General features: G+C 41.6%; 1 protein-coding gene across 1 annotated transcript in view; it reads left to right on the forward strand.

Annotated features, from left to right (window-relative positions):
- The window catches only part of GLDC (glycine decarboxylase), a gene marked incomplete at both ends in the record, with an annotated part of 75,865 nt that extends 56,001 nt beyond the window's left edge, over positions 1-19,864 (forward strand). The window contains 8 exons of the mRNA XM_080708982.1: positions 1,261-1,372; positions 7,224-7,493; positions 9,215-9,310; positions 14,148-14,320; positions 15,749-15,829; positions 17,132-17,263; positions 19,474-19,545; positions 19,757-19,864. Coding sequence (XP_080565108.1) covers positions 1,261-1,372; positions 7,224-7,493; positions 9,215-9,310; positions 14,148-14,320; positions 15,749-15,829; positions 17,132-17,263; positions 19,474-19,545; positions 19,757-19,864 — 1,044 coding nt within the window. The remainder of the gene's footprint in view (positions 1-1,260; positions 1,373-7,223; positions 7,494-9,214; positions 9,311-14,147; positions 14,321-15,748; positions 15,830-17,131; positions 17,264-19,473; positions 19,546-19,756) is intronic.
- Between the last annotated feature and the right edge of the window lie 3,228 nt (positions 19,865-23,092).

Here is a 23,092-nt window from a genome sequence, read left to right on the forward strand (position 1 = left end):
GGTGGCGCACGCTTGTAATCCCAGTATTTGGGAGGCTGAGACTGGAGAATCGCGGTTTGCAGACAGCCTCAGCTACTTAGTGAGGCCCTCTGCAACTCAGTGAGACCCTGTTTCAAAATAAAGAATAAAAATATAGGGCAGGGTTGTAGCTTGGAGGTTGAATGCTCCTGGGTTCCTTCCCCAGACCCACAATAAAAAGAATAAATAAATACATAAATACGTAAATAAATAAATAAAGCAAGCAAGCAAGCAATGAAAATTGGTGCAATCTTGATTTTGTGTTTGTGTTCCTGGGGATTGAACTCAGAGGCATTCCACCTCAGAGCTACACCCCCTAGCCCTATTTTATTTGTTTATTTTTATTTTGAAACAAGGACTTCCTGAGTTGTGGAGGGCCTTACAAGGTTGCTCAGGCTGGCCTCAAATCTGTGATCATCCTGTCTCAGCTTTCCAAGTACTGGGATTACAAGTGTGCGCCACCACACTCAGCATGCAGTCTTGATTTTAAGCTTTTTGCTAGTGATGATGTTTATCCCATATGATTACAGGGACTTATTCGCCACTAGAACAGGATAAAATTTAACTTGGCAGTTATTAAACATGGCCTTCACTATGGACAATAAGAAGAAAAAAACATAAAATTGTTTATTTTTTATTTTTGATGGTACTGAGGTTCCTGGAAACCTTTCTACCTCCGGACTACACTCCCATACCTATTTTATATATATATTTTTTTTATTTGGAAACAGGGTCTCTTAAGCCAGCGAGGCTGGATTTGAACCTGTGCAATCCTCCTGTCTCCACCTCCCAAGCGCGGGGATTACAAGCGTGCGCCACCACGCCCAGCTTAAAATTGATTTAATGGAGAATTTTACCAAGATTTTATAGGATTTCTGGCAATTATCAGGATATCTCAAAATCATAGTAAAAAAATCACCCAAGGTTATGAAGCACCTGTAACCCATGAACAGATCCTTTCTTTCTGTTTATATAACACAATAGTCAGCATCAAATTTGCCCTGTCAAACTTTGTTACTATAATAAAAAATGTAACAGTAGTGCTTAAAGAAGAAAACCAAAAACTCTTTCAGGCTCAAAGAAGACAGATAACCTCATTAGGAGTTTCCATTCATCTTTAATTTTCAGAGTTACGGGAAGCTGATAACCTTTCTGGATGGGATTTACCAGGGGGTAGCTGGTTAGTGTCTCAGCCATTGGTACACTGTTCAATGATTGATGGTTCTTTTCTCTTTGTTACAGATGATGGGAAACAAGGGCCTTAAACAGGCCACGGAAATTGCTATATTAAATGCCAACTACATGGCCAAGAGATTAGAAAAACACTACAGAATCCTTTTTAGGGGTGCAAGAGGCAAGTATCAACTTTAGATTATCATCACTTTTTTTTTTTTACCTACATGTATTTTTTGTGACTTGAGAGATAGAATTCTACTTCTTGGCATATAGAGAAAGGTGTAGAGACCTCACTGAAAGTAACTTCACTATATGCGAGGCTATCTTAGGCACTCCATCTATTCAGGCAGTTTCGGCAAGGAGTCCATATTACTGAGAGATGTGTTCATAAATACCAAGGGCTAATAACTCACAAAGTGCTATAGAGGTGTCCCCCCAAGAATGGAGCATTTTTTTTTCTTTTTATGGTACTGGGGATTGAACCCCCCAGGGCATTCTACCTCTGAGCTACATGGCCAGCCCTTTTTACATTTTGTTTTGAAACAGAGTCTCACTAGGTTTCTGAGAGCCTTACTGAGTTGCTGAGGCTGAGCTAGAGCCTGCAATCTCCCTGTCTCAGCCTCCCAAGTCCCGGGATTACTGGAGCAGTTCTGATTAGGCAGAGGCAGGTGGTACAGTGGAGAGAGCCTTCTGGTGGGAGCTATTTGAGATGAGCCTGAAAGGAAGAGTAGCAGATTAGATCCTGGGTAAACAGTTACAAGAGCAAGCCAGAGAAAAAGGAATTGCCTGGGTGGTTGGAGCTCTGATGGCTTGAAGGGTCGCAGAGTGGGAGAAGGAGCCAATAAGAAAGTTGGGAAGATGGCCTGGACCTTGAATGTCTTGGAAGGCTCTGGCTTTTACCTTTGACCCAGACTATTAAAGGTTTTGTTTTTTGTTTTTTTGTTTTGTTTTATTTCCTGTGGTAGCAGGGATGGAACCCCAGGGGTATTATTTTATTCTTTACTTTGAGACAGACCTATTTTTTTATTCTTTATTTTGAAACAAGGTCTCACTGAGTTGCACAGGGCCTCACTAAGTAGCTGAGGCTGTCTGTGAACCGTGATCCTCCTATCTCAGCCTCCTGATTGCTGGGATTACAAGAGTGCAACACCACACCAGGCTCATTAAAGGTTTTTGAGTGGGAGAGTGACAGAATTTATTAAGAGACTATTCAAGTCATTAAGAATATGGCAAGGATCCTAGCATTTGGGAGGCTGAGACAGGAGGATCCCAGTTCGCAGCAAGCCTTAGCTACTACTTTAGTGAGGTCCTCTGTAAGACCCTGTTTCAAAATAAAGAATAAAAAATAGGGCTGGGGGTGTAGCTCTGAGGTAGAATGCCTTTGAATTCAGTCTCCAGTACTACCACCACCACCACCACCACCACAACAACAACAATAAAGTAATTGGGATAAAATAGTTAGGCAGATACCAGGTGGGAATGGAAATGGCACTGGCCTGAGACATGGATGGAGGGTTGGGAAGGAGAAGAAAGAAGCTTTTATGTTTTGGGAAAGTTTGGTACTGAAAGGGGACAGTGATTGATTCAATAGGATGCAGTTATGTGTGTGGTTTTTGTTTTGTTTTGTTTTTGTACCTGGGATGGAATCTAGGGGCATTCTACCCATGGGCTAACACCCCAGCTCTATTTTATTTTATTTCTTAAATTTTGAAACAGGAGCCGGGTGTGGTGGCACACACTTGTAATCCCCGTGCTTGGGAGGCTGAGGCAGGAGGATCGCACAGGTTTAAACCCAGCCTCAGCTACTTAGTGAGGCTCTCAGCAACTTAGTGAAATCCTGTTTCCAAATAAAATAAAAAATAAGTCTGGGAGTATAGCCTGGAGGTAGTATGGTACCGGGTTCTACCCCCAGTACCACCAAAAATAAAATAAAAATAAATAAATAAATAAAAAATAAATTGAAACAGTGTCTCACTAAGTTCTCTAGGGCCTCACTAAGCTTCCCATGCACTGCGGTCACAAGTGTGCCCCACCGTGTCTGGCTGTGATCTTTAATTTAAAGCTGTCTTATCTTACAAATATATATTGAAAAGAATAGTCCAGGAGTTTGAAAATAGAAAAGAATTAAATAATCAGAAGCTCTGGTGGGGAATATTCCCTGAGAGTAGAAAAGAAAGTAGTGAGCCAGGCATGGTGGCACACACCTGTAAATCCCAGAGATTTGGGAGGCTGAGACAGGAGGATCTCAGGATCCTCAGCAACTTAGCAGGACCCCATTTCAGAATAGAAAGTAAAAGAGCGCTGCGGGTAGAGCTCACACATAGAGCGCCCCTGGGTTCAATCCCCAGTGTGTGTGTGTGTGTGTGTCTGTCTGTCTGTCTGTCAAAGCATGAGGGTGGAAAATTAAACAACCCATGCTTCCATCAATCAGACATAGCCAACTATTAATATTTTGCTATGTTCTTTTTCATGTTTCTTTTATACAATCATATTTTAAAGGTGTTATACTTTTATAACTTCATCTTATATTGTGAGCATTGTTCCATGGCATTAAATCTTCTTGACATTGGCTCTGTCAGTTCCATTATGTAGATCTATCATGATTTAACCAATTCTATAGTTCTTTCTCAGTCATTTGCATTTAGAACAGTACTGCAACCAGAAGCCTTCTTTTCAATTATTTGTTTTAATTCTACTTATTTCCATAGGTTAGAGACATAGAAATTATATCTCAGAGGATATGTTTTAGGCTCTTGATACACAAGGTCTCCTTTTTTCCTTTTTGTGCTAATTTATTTTATTCTAATAGTACTTGCAAGTGATTATCACACCAGGGCCTAGGGATGACTGAGTATTGGACTAAAAGACAGCAAAAGTAAAAGCATAAAACATTTTTTCCAATTTGGTAGATAAAAAAATGATCTTATTGTCTTAATTTGGAAGGCTTAGGTAAATTCTTTATTTTATTTAATTTTTTTGGTGGTACTGGGGGTGGAACCCAGAGGCTTTCTACCTCCAGGCTATACTCCCAGACCTTTTTTTTTAATATATATATATTTTATTTGGAAACAGGGTCTCACTAAGTTTATGAAAGCCTCACTAAGTAGCTGAGGCTGGCTTCGAACCTGTGCGATCCTCCTGTCTCAGCCTCCCAAGTGCAGGGATTACAAGCATGCGACACCACGCCCGGCTTAGGTAAATTCTTTATATATTAAACTTTCTTATATTTAATTCTATTTGTTATCTTTGCTGATGATACCCATTTAAAGAGTACAGGTCAGTGGGGTTTTATGTTTTGTTTTGTTTTTTTTTTTTTGCAGTACTGGGGATGGAACCCAGGGGCATTCTACCTCCAAGCTACACCCCCAGCCCTATTTTTATGCTTTATTTTGAAACGGCATCTCACTGAGTTGCAAAAGGCCTCACTAAGTAGCTGAGGTTGTCCATGAACTACGATCCTCCTGTCTCAGCCTCCCAAATGGTAGGATTACAAGCATGTGCTACCACGCCCAGGAAGAATGCCTCTGAGCTACACCCTCATTGCTTTTATATTTTGAAACAGTCTCCCTGGGTAGTCTTGCTTTGTTGCTGAAGCTGTGCTTCAAAACTGTGATCCTCCTGTCTCAGCCTCTCAAGTACCGGGATTACAAGCATGCAACACCACACCTGGCTTTTAGTTTAGTTTTTTAACACAAGAATGAATGTGATTTAAGCTGGTGGTGAGGGGCAGTTGGTACCCCAGGAGAAAGGGACCAGTACCACCATGTGCTTAGCATTTAATTAACAACCTCAGGCAGAGACTCTCCATTTCCCGAGGGATCTGCAGCAAAAGAAGATGGATGAAATTTCCATGTGTTTTGTCATTTTACTGCAGAATTAAATAACAAATAGTATTTTTCATTCCAAGCAGAAACGGTCTGGTACAGACTTTATTACCCAATTCTTAAGTTCACGAAATCAAAAATTGTCTCATATTTGGCCCAGTAAACACGTTCATTGCACAATTTGAGACTTAGTATTTTAGAATTTAGAAACAAGCACCACTGAGCCTTCTGGGGGCCTCCAATAGAATGTTCCCAATAAGCACATTGTTTTCTGAAGTGTCTAATGGCAGGATTAGATGACCGTTATTCATCTTAATCATGTTTACCAGCCTTAAATAAGACTTTGGAATTGCAGATGACTATGAGGCCATCACTTTAATGAACTCCAGGCTTGCGTTTATGAGCTGTTTCTTTGAGAGATTTAAACACCAGCTAAGCTGTTGAGGCTCATGGGTTTTTGAAGCAGGTGACAGGCAAGAAGTGGGGGAGGGGACAGCCTTAGTATTGTAGATTTATTCTACTAGGATGGAGAAAGAAAAGAATTGCCTCAGGTAAGATGACACTTTTTTTCTTTTTTCTTTTTTGGTGGTAATACTGAGAATTGAACCCAAGGACATTTTACCTCTGAGCTACATTCTCAGCTTTATTTTTTTTTATTTTAATTTTAATTTTTGTTTTTGTATTGTTTTATTTTGGTGATACCAGGGATTGAACCCAGGGGGCATTTTTCCTCCAAGCTATACCCCCAGCCCTATTTTTTATTCTTCATTTTGAAACAGGGTCCCACTAAGTTGCAGAGGGCCTCACTAAATTAACTGAAGTAGGCTTCAAATCTGCAATCATCCTGTCTCAACCTCACAAGTAATGGGATTATAAGTGTGCACCACCACACCCGGCCCTGAAGAGCTTTGATTGTTCTTCCAAGCTTTGCAGAATTACCTAGTTATTCCCAGTATTCCTAGGCAGGTGGCCTCTTGGAGGAAGTGGGATAAGTGAGGTCTGTTCTCTGCTTTCAGGAAGGTTTTTTTTTTGGCTCTGGGGATGGAATTCAGGGAAATTCAGCCTCTGCACTATACCCTCTGCCTTATTTTTTATTCGTTATTTTGAAACAAGGTCTCACTGAGTTGCAGAGGGCCTCACTAAGTAGCTGAGGCTGTCTGTGAACCGCGATCCTCCTGTCTCAGCCTCCCGAATGCTGGGTTACAAGCGTGCGCCACCACGCCTGGCTCAGGAAGGGTTTTGAGAAGCTCTATTCTCCCACTGCACAGTTCCACATGCTTTTCAGCCTCCCAAGACAATCAGCACACCAGGTGGGGATGGGGTACCAATTTAGAGTTAAACCACTTTTATTTTTATTTTCCAGCACCCTGTCCCCTTTCCTACTCCTTTATCTTGGTGTTTTTTTTTTATTGGTGGATTGCAGTCATACATCTTAATGGGGTACAAGATGGTAGAGGCACACATGCACACATCACTCATTTAGCCCTTCCCCTATTCCCACCCATTCCCTCCCCCCCCTCATGTTTGGCTTAGTGATTGGCTGACATGTTTGTGAATGTACATCACGTGCATTAGGGGGTTTCCCTCTTCCCCCTCCTGTCGCCCCTAGTTTGCCTCCTTATTTGCTCACCCATGGTTTTTTCTCCTTGGCATCTTTTCATACTTGAGCTATAGTCATGGTTAGGCCCCACCGGAATCTGCTCAGTGAAAATCTAAACTTGCACTCATGAGTTTGTACATGTCCTACTTCAGTTTGCCCTGATTGTGTGCCAGCGAAGGCTTGTATATCTTTCTTCTAAATGCTGTAGAGATGGACATCCTGGGATCTGGTCTCTGATGGCCATCAAGTTTAAATTTCATTCCTTTCAGGGTTCAAGTAGGGCAAGAGAGGAAAGAGATGCTGAAATTCCACTAGTTTCTATTTGGACACTGTGGAGGATGGATGTAGAAATAACATCTGAACCTCATTGTGGTTTTTTTTTTTTTTTTTTTTTTTTTGGTGGTACTGGGGTTCCTGGAAGCCCTTCTACCTCCGGGCTACACTCCCAGACCTATTTTTACATTTTTATTTGGAAACAGGGTCTCCTAAGCCAGAGCGCGTGGCTGGCTTCGAACCTGCACGATCCTCCTGTCTCTGCCTCCCAAGCGCGGGGATTACAAGCGTGCCCCACCACACCTGGCCTGAACCTCATTGTTTAAATGAAGATCTTCCCAAACCTCTTGGCGATAGTGGGGCCTCTGCAGATGAGATCTTGGTGTCAGCCGTGCTGGGCTGGGCTTGGATGATGGTTCCTTTCAGCTATTACAGAAGCTCTGCTCGGACGTCTGTCCTCTTGGCCTGCCAAGAGCAGCTCCTCCCCCGCTGGTCTGCTCCCACTTCCTCCTGTCCTTTGTCTGAGCATCCACTAGTCTACTTCCCTGACTGTCTTAGTGCTCAGGACAGCAGCGACAAGCTCAAAGAAGAAAGGACAAAAGGTTAACACTGGACTCCAAAAGCGGGTCAAATAGCAGGGCTTTGGAGAGTCCTGAAATTAATCATTGATAAGGCCTTAAGTATTCACTTGGGTTTTTCTTTGAACATTTCACTGGCTGCTCTCTTTTGGCACTTTTTTCTTCTCCCTGAGTTTACCTATCCATGAACAGAACTAACTTTATTTCTTTCTTTGCAGTACTGGGGCATTCTACCTCGGATCTATACCCCCAGCCTTATTTTTTATTCTTTATTTTGAAACAGGGTCTCACTAAAGTTGCAGAGGGCCTCACTCAGTACCTGAGGCTGGCCACAAACCCGCCATCCTCCCATCTCAGCCTCTTAAGTACTGGGATTACAAGTGTGTACCAACATACCCAGCTAGAACTTTTTATTTTTTATTTTTTGGTGGTGCTGGGGTTCCTGGAAACCTTTATACTTCCAGGCTACACTCCAAGACCTAATATATATATATATATATATATATATATATATATATATATATATATATATATATATATATTTTTTTTTTTTTTTTTTTTAAATTGGGAAACAGGGTCTTTAACCCAGCGCAGCTGGCTTCTAACCAGCACCATCCTCCTGTCTCCGCCTCCCAAACGCGGGGATTACAAGCATGTTCCACCACGTCCAGCTAGAACTTTTTATTTTTAATCACATTCTTTACCAATTAATTCTCTATTATTGCTTAAAAAGCATATTTTAAAAACAGTCAGTTTGGGGTGTATTCAGTCAATCCTTTCATGTTTATTCATTATTTAAGAGGCGGAGCAGTTCACAGCCTGCCGGGGCTGACAGGGACTGCAGTTATTCTTGACAGGCTTGAGAAGTTACTTTTGCTTTGCTTGTTTGTAAGCGGATTCACTGCTGCGAGTCAGGAGGGCAGGGTGAGGAGAATGTTACTGTCTCATAAATAGAATCTTTCTTTAAAGGAAACTCATCCGTTGGTGAGCTATAGGACTTGGGAAGCCCCTGGGAATGCTGGGGTTTTTTTGTCAAAATGCTAATTTCCTCCCTGGTTTATTCTTGACAATGGAAGAGTGGTTGGTAGCTCACACTGGGGAGATGGCTAGAGAGTAATCTATTTACAAATTACAACAAAGTAAAGCAGCCCACACAGACTTTAACCTCACTAACTCTTTGCCACTTTTGTGTGTATGTGTACTGTTTAACAGTCCCTATTTCTAATTTTCAGTCTTTGGCCTAAAATACAAACCTAAAAATCTCTCTTAAAGAATCACACAATATTCTGTATGTGTCCTCTGGATATATGTTTAATATGAATTTGCATATACCCAGAAGAAACAGTCACTTGATATTGAGAGAGTAAAGTTGTTGAGTAGTGTCAGTGGAATTTTGGCTCTAGAAATATTTTGGGGGAAAAAATCAGGACTGTGATGATCTGTTTAACTGTTGTAAGTAGATTTTAGGTCCTCAGAGCAGAAATAATCTCATCTCCAGACTCCCCTCACTGAATATTCCAGTAATGCCTTCTACCTCTCATCAGCCATAATCAAGCTCATGGGTATGTAGTGAAATAAAATTGGCACTTATGTAATAAGAGCAAATGGAGTCTTTATTGCCAGCTATAAACTTACTAAGTACTTATAGCTTCCTCGTCGTTGATATCCATAAAGAGCGGAATTATTTATATATTTGTTTGGGTAAAATGAGCTGAGGCTGATTTTGAGCTAATTTTCCTGAACAGGTTATGTGGCTCACGAATTTATTCTGGATACAAGACCCTTCAAGAAGTCTGCGAACATTGAGGCTGTGGATGTGGCCAAGAGGCTCCAAGATTATGGTAAGTAGACTTAGGGCAAGTGGCCTTTGACATTCATGCAGCTGTCCCTTCTGTGATGGACCAGTTCCTCAAAGCACAAACGGAATGTTCAGGCACCACTGGATGTGCTGATCCATGGGGTAAGTGGGAAGCCTCAGGTTATAGGCAGTCTTTAAAACAACAGGGAAGCCGGGCGAGGTGGCCAAAGCTTGTAATCCCAGTACCTGGGAAGCTGAGACAGGAGAATTGCAGGTATGTGGCTAGTCTCAACTATCTAGTGAGGCCTCTGCAACTTAGTGTAACTTGGAGATAGAATGCTCCTGGGTTCAATCCCTGTTACCACAAAACAAAACAAAAACAGTGAACGGCTTTTCTTCATGACTGCCTGCACTGGTCTTGCTCTTGGGAAAACATGAAAACATATATCATGAATCCATCGCAGCACAGGAAGAAACCTTTATAGTTAAAAATTTAAATACCAGCCAGGCGTGGTGGCACACGCTTGTAATCCCAGCAGTCGGGAGGCTGAGACAGGAGGATCATGGTTTGCGGACAGCCTCAGCTACTTAGTGAGGCCTTTTGCAACTCATTGAGACCCTGTTTCAAAATAAAGAATTAAAAAAAAAATTAGGGCTGGGGGTATAGCTCGGAGGTAGAATGCCCCTGGATTCCGTCCCCAGTACTGAAAAAAAAATTTTAAATACCAAAGAAAATGATTGCTATTCTTTGCCTGTGTTTCTGACTCGTTCCTACTCCTATCCCACTGCTAGTAAACTCAGAGTCCATGAAAAGGTAAGCTGGCAGAGTCTGGAGGAAGCAGGGCAAGCAGCCTGTTAAGAGACCAGTGGCATTAGAGTTGTTTAAGTACTGTGGTCATAGTGCTTTGAAACACAGGAGTTTCAGCTGCTTCCAGACATGAAGAAATAAGGTATCATTTCCACAAAGATCACCAGGCATGGTGGCACATACTTGTAATCCCCACCTGTGGGAGGCTGAGACAGGAGGATCGCAGTTCGAGAACAGCCTCAGCTACTTAGTGAGGGCCTTTGCAACTCAGTGAGACCCTGCTTCAAAATAAAGAATAAAAATAGGACTGGGGGTTTAGGTCAGGCGTAGAATGCCACTGGGTTCCATCCTTAGTATCACACACACACACAAAAATGCAACTTTTTCCAAAGTAGGGGCCCCTTATCTGTATATTAATGTGTGTTCATTAATACAGCCCTAATTAAAACATTTTATTGGTGACTTTATAAACAATATCAAGGATCCTTCAATTCTCAGAAAGGATAAGGTGGGGAGGGCTTTGCCTTTGATGGATATGGAGTTCTATTTGAACTTTAGAGACTTGTTAAAGAAGCACTGTGAAAACCAGGCGTGGTGGCACACGCTTGTAATCCCCGCGCTTGGGAGGCGGAGACAGGAGGATCGCGCAGGTTCGGAGCCAGCCTCGCTGGCTTAGGAGACCCTGTTTCCAAATAAAAATGTAAAAATAGGTCTGGGAGTGTAGCCCGGGGGTAGATGGGCTTCCAGGAACCCCAGTACCACCAAAAAAAAAAAAAAAAAGGACTTGAAAGATTTCTACTACTGTATCAATGGGCATCCCAGGTGTACAACTCCCTTCTTGAATGAGTCTTATTACATAGAATTACACTGATAATAAGTAGGAGAGCCAGAGACAGATTTTAGTAATAAATTAGCAGTCATCCCCTCAAAGGTTTTTTTTTTAATATTTTTATTGGTGCCCTCAAAGTTTCTTATTGACAGCTCAGGTAACCTGAAGGAGGACTCCCTCCTACTAACTCCCCATACTGGACAGGGACTACGTAGTGGCCAGTTTACCCATCAGTTCTTCACTGTATCGACAGGGAAGGAGAGATTAGGAGGGAGGTGGTAACTGAAGTCACAACTCATGACCTCGAAACTATTTTGTTGTTTGATGTCTTCTTGTCCAAAGTCCAAAATTGTCTAAGTGCCTGGAACATAATCCCTGAGAAGACACCCCAGTACATATGCATTAATAAGTGAGTTGAGCTGCCAGCTGTGGTAGCACATGACACCAATAATTCCAGTACTTAGGAAGCTGAGACAGGAGGATCACAGGTTTGAGACTAGCCTCAGCAACATAGCAAGGCCTTCAGCAACTTAGTGAGACCCTGTTTCAACAAAAGGACCAGGGGTATAGCCCCGGGATGAGATGGCCCTGTGTTCAATCTCCAACCAAAAGTAAGGGTAGTAATAGTGGGAAGGGTTGGAATGAAAAAAGAAAATTAAATTGACAACATAAGTTCTGGGTCTTAACCACACCTACTCAATCAGATTTTTAGCACTAAGAGGCCTGATAAAGGCCTCATAATCTGTATATTTAATAAGCATGTCCTGGGTGAATCTTCTCAGACAAGTTTGGGGCATGTCGTCTGAGGACAGGAGTTTCCAAATCCATTATCTGACTCTCAGAGTTTCCCAGCATTTTTTAGGATCTAGGCCCTATCCTAGGTTCTTGAATCAGGGTTCAGATCCAGAAATGTGTTTCTTTTTTTCTTTTCTTTTTTTTCTTTTTTTTTGTATGCTGGGGATGGAACCCATGGGCATTCTACCTCCAAGCTACACCTCCAGCCCTATTTTTTATTTTTTTATTCTTTATTTTGAAACAGCGTCTCACTGAGTTGCAAGAGGCCTTACTAAGTAGTAGCTGAGGCTGTACTCAAACTGCAATCCTTCTGTCCCAGCCTCCCAAATGCTGGGATTGCAAACATGTGCCACCACGCCCAGCTAAGGAATGTATTTCTGAAACAACTTCTCAGATGAGTCCAAACACAGGAACCACTAAAGCAGAAAGTTGGACTGAATTTTCTCACAGGATAACTGAGGACACATTTTAATGAGTAATGAGATCAGATTATTGCTGAAAACAAAATCCCTTCCTAGATGGGTGATGCAGGAATATATATCTGTCAAAACTAATTAAATTAAGCCGGGCATAGTGGTGTACACTTGTAATCCCAGCATTTGGGAGGCTGCGACAGGAGGATTGGGTTCACAGACAGCATCAGCTACTTAGGCCCTTTGCAACTCAGTGAGACCCTGTTTCAAAATAAAGAATATAAAAATAGGGCTGGGGGTGTTGTTTGGAGGTAGAATGCTCCTGGGTTCCATCCCTAGTACTGCAAAAAAAAAAAAAAAAAAAAAAAAACCCAAAAAAAACCAACAACAACAAACTAATTAAATTACATTTCACTGTAATTTTTATCACAATATATGTGACTATTGAATTCTATTTAATGTTATGTATGCTAAAATATTCAAGGGTTGAAGTATGCTGATGACTGCAATGTCCTTTGAAATGCATCAAAAATCATTTGGATGAGGTGGGGATGGTGGCACACGCTTGGGAGGCTGAGACAGGAGGATCACACAGGTTCGAAGCCAGCCTCAGCTACTTAGTGAGGCTCTCAGCAACAAGTGAGACTCTGTTTCCAGATAAAATATTAAATAGGTCTGGGAGTATAGCCTGGGGGTAGAAAGCCCCTGGGTTCTGTCTCCAGTACCACACACAAAAAAATAAATCAATAAAATAAAAATAGTTTGGATGGATGAAAGGAGAAAGGTGACAAAGGAAAAATCGTAGACTCTAGGTGATGGGTGTGTGGGTCTTCACAGACCTTTCAACTTATCTGTATGTTTAAAAATTTTTATAACAAAATGTTGAGGGCATAATCCCTTAAGGCAGGTAGGTGTAACTAAAATACCCCATGTACTGATGATGCACAACAGAATTTGGGATCCACTTCACTCTGGCGCAGGGTTAGTGATGGGTATACAACCTAGGAGTTGTTCTTCACCTTTTAAATGTCTCACTGCGGGTTGGAGAGAGCACACAAGTGACATGTGCGTGGCCCTGGACGTGGTAGGTGCGTGTCCAGCACCACCAAAAAGAAAAAAAAGTTTCACAAAGAAGCATAAGAAATGGGAAAAGTTGGGTTTTTTTGCCCAGAAAATCTCTTTTGTTCTTATTATGTAGGAAAGTTTTTGGAAACATGGAAATAGCATAAAGGCAAAGACTTTCCTCATACTGACCAACACTCAGTTTCTCCACTTATAAATGAAGACAATAAGATTTATTGCAGGTTCCTTAATTGTTACCTCATTACTTAAATTTTGACAGGCTATATTTGAATTTCTTTTATTTACAAGTAACATGGTTACTGTGGAAAGATGTTTCATGTGTATGCTGGGGATTGAACATAGGACCTCATAAATGCTAGGCACATGCTCTCTGAGGCACACCTCCAGCCTAAAAAGATTCTAAAACACAATCAAAGTGAAATAAAAATCCCAGTCTTTTTGGTGATAAGTTACATTATCATTTTGGCCTAATTCTTCAAAGAATCTTCACTCATAGGAAAATGTATGTATGTGTGCATGTGCTTTGTCTTTGTTTTACAAGAGTGGGATATTATTTAGCTTTTTTCTCTTAATTTTGAATGTTTTGAATTCAATTTAATATGAGTTTATATACGTTTGAACGAGTACATATTTGTTGCATGAGTATTCGGTAAAATTTACTTAACCAATCCCTGAATGTTGGCTAGTAGGTTTCCTTGTTTTTCTTGTATAAAAATAGTGCTGAGATGAACCTCCATGTATATGTATGTGTGTGTGTGTGTGTGTGTGTGTGTGTGTGTGTGTGTGTGTATATACACACACATTTATATGAGCTACATATGTATATGTGTGTGCATACAAATTTATCTATCTGATGATTCGCTTCTAGTAAATTGTAAGAGGGGAGAGGGGCTTTTTCCTAACCTGGGGAGCCCAAAGTCAGTGAGGTAAGTTCCTCTATCTTCCTTTGCAGGATTTCACGCTCCTACCATGTCCTGGCCTGTGGCAGGAACCCTTATGGTTGAGCCGACTGAGTCTGAAGACAAGGCAGAGCTGGACAGATTCTGTGACGCCATGATCAGCATTCGGCAGGAAATTGCTGACATTGAGGAGGGCCGTATTGACCCCAGGGTCAACCCTCTGAAGGTGTGTCTCATAGAATAGAAAATGGTGTCTGGCAACTCCTGAACTCTCATCTGAAGATGATATTCCGGCTAAATAGATAATTCTGAAAAGATACAGCCATTACTTAGCAGTTTAAAACATCTTGAATAATCTAACAGTGGTCATTCAGGTATAATGAGGTTGTAGGAGCTATATGCTCCACATGTTCCCAATAGGAGGAGAGGCTGAAGGATGCTATCTAGTTGAAGCTCTTAAAAATTTCCTTCCATTCTTCCTTCCTTCCTTCTCTTTCTTTTCTTTTCTTTTCTCATTTCTTTTCTTTTCTCTTTCTTGTACTGGGTATTGAACCCAGGGGCATTCTACCGCCAAGCTACAACCTGAGAGTCTCACTAAATTGCTGAAACTGATCCTCCTGTCTCAGCCTCTCAAATACTAGGATTACAGGCGTGTGCCACCATACCCGGCTCTAGTTGGAAAATTCTTATAATTCTGTCTGTTTGATGCAGTGTAGTGAAATGAACATAAATAGAATTTATGCATTTACCCCACAAACTGTATAAACACAGGTTCTTATAGTTGAGCAGTGAACTCTGAGAACAACTGGTTTGGTACAGTGTTTGTGGCCCATGTTTAGAGAAAAGTTTGTTAGGCATTACCCTGCCTCTCCCACATGTTAATTTTATATCTGATCAGAGTCCTAAATTTCTGGTTAGGTACAGACATTAAGCTGAAGGATCATGAGTTGAGAACACCATGAGGGCCGTGCTGTGTCTTCATGGCTCTGAGCCAAGGAACAAGAAGCTGAGACACCTAGCTGAAGGCAGAGTGTAGGGGCCAATGGCTAAGTAGTAGGCAGGCACCTTGCTAAATGTGAATTTCACAGGGTAGTGAAGGAATTCAATTTGAGGATTTTTTTTTTTTTTTTTACTGGCATTTCTTTTTTTCTCTCTGGATATTGGTGATTCTTCCAGAATTTCAGCTATTTTTAAAATGGCAATGGGCATCTCAACGAACGTAATATTGAGTTACAGGGATAAATGGAGAATGTTCAAAAGATGGCAATAGGCTTAAAATGTGCCCAATTATTCCATAGTCTACTTATTCATATTTTCAGTCATAGTGTAAAACTATGAGCATGGTAAACACCAAATTCAAGATAGTGATTATCCATGGGGAAAAGGATAATGACAGCAGAGAGGGACATACAGACAGCTTTACCTGTGACTTTGTTAGGTGGTAGATGATATTATGCTTACCATATTGTATTATTACCTCACCTTTCCAATATCTGAAATATTTCACCATAAGGAATTCCTATCCCAAAAGTTGTTATTAAGTGACAGCTTCATTTTTCTGGGCTTCCATTAGAAGAAGCTCAATGACTGAAGTATCGTGTGGAGAAGGCAGTGCACTTCTCTGACCCCTTTGCCATCTGTGTGTTTGTCTTAGATGTCTCCACACTCCTTGACCTGCGTCACGTCCTCCCACTGGGACCGGCCATATTCCAGAGAGGTGGCGGCTTTCCCACTCGTAAGTTCTCTGAAGTTCCATGAGCCAAATGGGATGGTGTTCACGTGTGTAGGCTGCCCTCTCCCCAGAGAGGCTTCCACTACTTCAAGCTCATGATGGAAATGTATGTGGGACACTGGTGGGATGTGGATTGTGATGAACACAGAGTAAAGGAATTGGCAGCTGGGCGTGGTGGTGCACACTTGTAATCCCAGCATTCAGGAGGCTGAGACCAGAGGATCGCGGTTCAAGGACAGCCTCAGCTACTTAGTGAGGCCCCTGCAACTCAGTGAGACCCTGTTTCAAAATAAAGAATAAAAAATAGGGCAGTGGGTGTAGCTCGGAAGTCGAATGCCCCTGGGCTCCATCTCCAGATCCGTGAAAAAACAAAACAAAACCAAATAAACAAAATGGAGTAGGAGTCCCTGTCAGGTTGATTCACATGTTCTCTAACACCTTCCACAGGGTGAGGGCCCCAGGTGCAATCTGCCTTTCCTTTCTGGCTCTTATATGGAAGAGGTGCTCTGTAGTGTGTTTGAGTGGCATAGATATAAGGCTTAAAAGTTTAAATACATATACATATATTATTATTTTGGTACTAGGGATCAAACTCAAGGGACTTCTACTACCAAATATACCTCCAGCCTTTTTTTATTTATTTTTAAACAGTCTTGCTAAATTTCTGAGGCTGGTCCTGAACCTACGATTCTCCTTTCTCAGCCTCCCAAGTACTGGGATTACAGGTGTGTACCACCACACCTGGGTTTAATTATTATTTTTTGAACTGGTAATTGAACCCAGAGGCATTCTACCTCCAAGCTATGCCCCTAACCCTATTTTATTTTTTAATTTTGAAACAGGGTCTCACTAAATTGCTGAGGCTGACCTCCAGCCTGTGACCCTCCAGTTTCAGCCTCCCAAGTACTGGATGCAACACCACACCTTTTTTTTATTATTATTATTAGGAAACAAGGTCTTGCTAAGTTCTTGAGACTGGCCTCAAACTTGTAATCCCCCTGTCTCAACCTTCCAAGTACTGGGATTACAGGTATACTGTCTACTCCCTTTTTTGAGACAGGGTCTCACTAAGTTGATGAAGCTGGCCTAGAATTTGCCACCCTCCTACCTCAGTCAGTCTCCCAATTCGCTAAGATTATAGGCCTGTGCTGCCACATCGGACAAAAGTTAGTTATTTAGGACAGGGTGGCTTTTAGTACTTGGGTTAATGGTGTTTTGGGCTGTGGGAATATCATTGTAGCCTCCTTTCCCTCAAGAGAAAACTCTCAGAACATCCCACATTATTTCCATCTTTTGCCTTTCCAGCCCTTTGTGAAACCAGAGAACAAATTCTGGCCAACAATTGCCCGGATTGATGACATTTATGGAGATCAGCACCTGGTCTGCACCTGCCCACCCATGGAAGCTTATGAGTCCCCGTTTTCTGAACAGAAGAGAGTGTCTTCTTAGTTTTCTCTTCCTAAGTTCAAGGGACTGAGCTGATGCCTCTCCCTGGAGCATTTGATAAAGCAATAAATATGTCATCTGCCGCTCCAGGCGCAAGTGGGGGTTTTATATACTGTATATTTTTGTAATGTCTATCAAGGTAAATGTACATACAGAATTAGCATAGTGCATGGCAGGTGATTATTGTTAGGCCGATTTGCCTCAGTACTCTGTTTCCACATCTACCCATTGATGTTCCAGTTGCCTTGATTAGGAGCTATTTAGTTTTTTGCATAGAAAAACTTGAGTGTGCTAGCTATTTTTACTCTCAGTGCAGAAGCTAGAACCTATACTGGAGATTCAGTAGACTTATTTTTGTTCCAAATAAGTCCTTGTGGACTATGAGAAATCCCAAGGCAAATGTTTACATTTTATATACACTGAAGAACTCCTTTTTCTGATTAATTTGCCTAATCTGTAATAGCACTTCTAAGTATTTTCTTTTTTCTGTGTGTGATTTTTTTATCTGCAATTTATTAGTATTCTAATAAAAAACAATTCAATTTTAAGAATCCCCTCTGCTTTCATAATTTTGTCCATCACACTTCAGATCCAGGGGTAATGAACACGTCCAATCCAACAGCCATTGTTATCAGTTATGTCTTGGATTGATTAAAGAAAAGGTTTGGTTACCAGTGAAGGCCACTTTGGCCCTTTTCATTAGAACTGTGTTAGGCTGCATGTAACTAAAACCCAACTGCAGAAGGTCAATTGAATATGAGTTTATTTTCTCTCAATTAACAAGTCCAGAGGTAATTAGGACTGGTGCTCCTTCAGTCTTGCTGTTCTGATTTCATTTTCAGGCTCTCGAGATGGCTACTGCATGTGTGTGCACCACATATCCCTTCAAGACAAAGAGAAGAGCAAAGATGACAGGCAGATTCCATCTAAGTTTGCTTCTTTTGAAATGCTTTCCAAGAAGCTCCATCCAGTAACTTCTGCTTACTTTTTTTTGTAGTACTGGGGATGGCACCCAGGGACATTCTACCTCCAGGCTGCACCCCAGCCCTATTTTTTATCCTTTATTTTGAAACAGGGTCTCACTGAGTTGCAAAGGGCCTTACTAAGCAGTAGCTGAGACTGTTCGCAAACTGCAATCCTCCTGTCTCAGCCTCCCAAATGCTGGGGTTACAAGCGTGCGCCACCACGCCCGGCTTCTGCTTACTCTTACCAGGCCAGCATTGGTTCAGCTCACCACTCCTCGCCACAGGGAGTAGGAGGTCTTTTACTTGGGCATGCTACTGCTCGAGACAAAATGAGTTCAATGAAAGGTGAAGAATGGGATTTGGGTAGGCAGGTAGCACACTGCCACAAATAACTTCCTCCAAGAAATAACAAATGCTCGAAATGAACTTGATAGTTACTGAGCGCTTGCTCTAACACTGGCTTTTTGGTTTCTTGCATGGCAGATTACTCCAAGAAATATTACTCAATATTACTCAGTATTACTAGGCTTTATCCTAGTGATCTGGACAAAAGATCTGAGTGCTCTATTGAGTTTTCTGCAAGTACTTCGTTTTTTTTCACACTTAACCCGTTTTTAGAACAACTTCAGCTTAACAAAGCAGTAGAGAAGGTATGGGATCCATGGCTTCTTTTTAACATTACAATTAAATATCTGAGTACATCTCAGGTACTATTCTAAGTGTTTAAAATATCTCATTTGAAAGCCGGGCATGATGGTGCACGCTTGTAATCCCCGCGCTTGGGAGGTGGAGACAGGAGGATCGTGCAGGTTCGAAGCCAGCCGCGCTGGCTTAAGAGACCCTGTTTCCAAATTTAAAAAAAATATTAAAAAAATAGGTCTGGGAGTGTAGCCCGGAGGTAGAAGGGCTTCCAGGAACCCCAGTACCACCAAAAAATAAAAATAAAATCTCATTTGACCCTTACAACCCTCTACTTTTACACACGAAGAGAAGGTATGGAGAGATGCCAAAGGTCACACAGAACCTAGGGTGACCAGCTCCAGTACCTGTCAGCCCAAACAGGATGCCAAACTGCCATGGTGATAGCAAACCTGAAGCCTCTGCCCTTCCTGAGCTGGAAACCATCTAAATACAGACTAGCCAGCAGGGCACGGAGCAGCTCCTTCTCAGGAAGTACCAGCATGTAAAGTAACAAGTGAACAGCAGTTCTTTTCTACTTTGTCAAACTGCCTATAGTGGAGCGCCACAGTCGTAGCCACGGCTGACCGTCCATTGCTTGCTTTCGGAACACATCAGAGGCAAACGCAGGTAACCGAGGGAGTCAGCGTGGGCCATTGTGTCCTTCATTACTGAGTTATCCACATATTTATCCAGTGCTTGTGCTGCTCCTTTTCCCACTGCTGGGTCTTGGCCTGTATGGTATCCTCCACGAGGAGCACCTCCGGTCACCTCTGCTTTGCTGTCTTCTGCTCATTCTTCATGTTTTAGTATCAATTTTTTTTCTGTTCATATTTCACAGGACTTTTCGGAACACCAGGCCTTAAAGAGATGGGTCATCTCGTCCTCGATTACTCCTTTAGTCCCTCGGTCAGAAGTATCTCTCACTGTCCCCTTTGCCAGGCTCTAACTTCCCAGCCTTCGGACACATTCCTTTTATATTTCCCATTTCTTCTCATCTCGCAGACACACAGGCCCATGGAGACAGAATAAGTCCATGATTTTTTGTTATAATTCTGCTGTCACATCTGCATATCAACATTTGCTTGGAAAATGTAGTCAATTTGAGGCATCAGTGGTCTCTGGTGACTAGAACTGGCAGAAGTTTTCCATAAAAGCAATACTGTTAAATTATGATTTAGTAGGCTCAGATAAGGTAACCAACCCCTTTCTTCTATATTATTGTCCCCTTGGGAGAATATTTGTACAAATTCATGCAAACAAGAGATTCTCATTTTCAACATATATCAAGTCAAAAACCATGACTTACTTCCTGCAAATTAACTTCTAAAATGCTAGTTGGAGGACACCTATAATTTCTTCTGAATTCGATGTAATCTATAGAGATTTTAAAAAAGAAATCAACTACAATTTATTTTTGTGGTGCTGGTGATTGAACCCAAGGACATTCTTCATCTGAGCTACATCCCAGTCCTATATTTTATTTTGAAACATAGTCTCATTAAGTTGCAGAGGGCCTAAATTGCTGAGGCTCACTGCAAACCTGCGATCCTCTTGTCTCAGCCTCCCAGGTGGATTACAAGTGTGCGCACCACAGCCAGCTCTTTTTTTTTTTTTTTTTTTTTTTTTTTAACAGAACTGCATGAAAGGAAACAACTCTGTTGGTGCTGTAGGAAGCTGAGGGATTTCAAACTGACACAAGAGAAATTTTAGTGTGGTTTTGATCTGTTTGTTGAATTTTACTATAACCTAATAGAAGTATTTGCATACTTCTGGGTATGGCATTTTTAACTTCTTACAAAAGTTCTTCTGAAGATCATTGGAAAAAATAAAACAACTTAGGCTCGGAAGACATATGTACTTTAAATACAGCCAAAGTCATAAACTCTCTAAAACAGAGTGAATTCCAAAGGCATCAGGGATGAGGTCAGTCATCCTAAAATAATGCCCATTTCTCCCAATGTTATCACCACTGAGAATGGATCCAGAACTGCACTGTGGCGGTAGGAGCAAGCAGCCAATGTGGAACTAGATGCAAACATTCTTTCTTAATCCTGGCATAAAGAATGGGGGAAAAAAGTTAACTTGCTTGTGTTCAAGATATTTTGGCCAACACGAACTACACAGCAGTGGGAGAGATCCCCCAAACAGAAAATCTAGATGTTTTTATTAGTTAAAAGAAGATGCTTCAAGTGCATTCCAAAAGACAGAGAAAAATATTTCCTATGGAAGGTGACAGTTGGCTAGTCTGTTAAATAGACTTGCCAACAGCAGAGGAGTGAGTATAGTATGCGGTGCTGACAATTTTGGAAGGTGTAAGTGGAGTGATAGCTGGTTGACACCATTTCCTATTTTGTCAAAGACAGGTTTGCCCCTGGGACCGCATCTGCCATTCAAAGAAATGCTGTCAATCTGAAGTCTAACGCTACTGAGCACCAGGCAGTTCTGGGAAGAGAAGATAAAGTTCCATAACAATTTCACTATTTTCTAGAAATTAGTTAAATTTAGAAATGAAGTCCACAGTTTTTGTGGTTTAAATGTTAAAAGAGTCTAAGATAGGGATACAGCTCAGATTTGGCACTTTTCTGGCATGTGCAAAGCCTTGGGTTCAATCTCCAGTATATCTCCTCCCCCCAAAAAAGAAAATATGCATAATACAATAATTATTATCAGGTATTTTTAGATGAAATTTAGGTTACATTTTGTGTGGGAGGGGTACTGGGGGTGGAACTCAGGAGCTTTTCTACCTCCCAGCTATACTCCTAGACCTGTTTTATACTTTATTTGGAAACAGAGTCTCACTAAGTAGCTGAGGCTGGCTTTGAACCTGTGTGATCCTCCTGTCTCAGCCTCCAAGCGCTGGGATTACAAGCCTGCATCACCATGCCCAGCTTAGGTTACATATTCTCTTTGGAACAGTGTACAACTTGTCAAAGGGCAAAAGAATATAGTACAAATTAAGAGTAGTGGGAATCTGGGCATGGTGGTGCACACCTATTATCCCATTACTCGAGAGGCTGAGACAGGAGGGTTGTGGGTTCATGGCCATCCTCAGCAACTTAGTGATGCCCTCTGCAACTTAGTGAGACTTTTTCAAGATAAAACAGGATTGGGGGTGTAGCTCAGAGGTAGAATGCCCCTGGGTTCACTCCGCAGGAAACACAGACACATATATACACATGCACGTCAGGCATGATGATGTTGGTCTGTAATTCTAGTACTTAGGAGGCTGAGACCAGAGCATGGCAAGATCAAGACCAGCCTAGGCAACTTAGCAAGACTCTGAGCAACCTAGAGAGACCCTGTTTGAAAACAAAAATTAAAAAAGGGCTGGGGATATAGCTTGGCAGTAGAACGCCTCTGGGTTCAATCCCCAGTACCACAGATGAGTTAAAAATAAACAGAGGAAAGTAATATCCTTGAGTTTAAATTCTTGACCCACCACTGACTTAGGGCAAGCAACTAACTCTGAAACCTCATCCTTGCTTGTAAATTATAGATAATGCCATTTACACCTCCCAGAGCGTATATGAGTAGTAAGTGAAATAACATATGAAAAATACCAATACCAAGAGACAGACTTAACAGATATAGGAAATATTCCTATCTTTGCTCTAAGAAATGAACATGCTTAGCCAGATGTGGTTGCACACGCTTGTAATCCCAGCATTCGGGAGGCTGAGACAGGAGGATCACGGTTCGCGGACAGCCTCAGCTACTTAATGAGGCCCTCCCTCCGCAACTTAGTGAGACCCTGTTTCAAAATAAAGAATAAAAAACAGGGCAGGAGATGTAGCTTGGAGATTGAATGGCCCTGGGTTCCATCCCCAGACCTACTAAAAAAGAAAAAGAAAAAAAAAAAAAAGAACATGCTGGTGAAGTACTTCTCTTTTCGTATTTAAAACTCAAGTTCTAAAGAAAATTTCCAGATGACAGACATGAAGCAGGAACTCATCTAACTTTAAACCGCGTGGCCTGTGGGGATACCAGGACTAGATATATACCTTAGTAACTAGGGGGCTCAGTGATAATCAGGGAATGGACGTTAGGAACTGAGACTGCAGTCAAATGGACTGTGAGGAGGAGAAATGGCACGCATTTAGAACTGGGAAATCTCTTTTCCAATATGATAGCTGGAAAAATCTATTATCTACTAGCCTAAGGTCATAGCAGGAAA

The sequence above is a fragment of the Muscardinus avellanarius genome (genome assembly GCF_963383645.1).
Source record: "Muscardinus avellanarius genome assembly, chromosome: 13".
Taxonomy (NCBI): Eukaryota; Metazoa; Chordata; class Mammalia; order Rodentia; family Gliridae; genus Muscardinus; species Muscardinus avellanarius.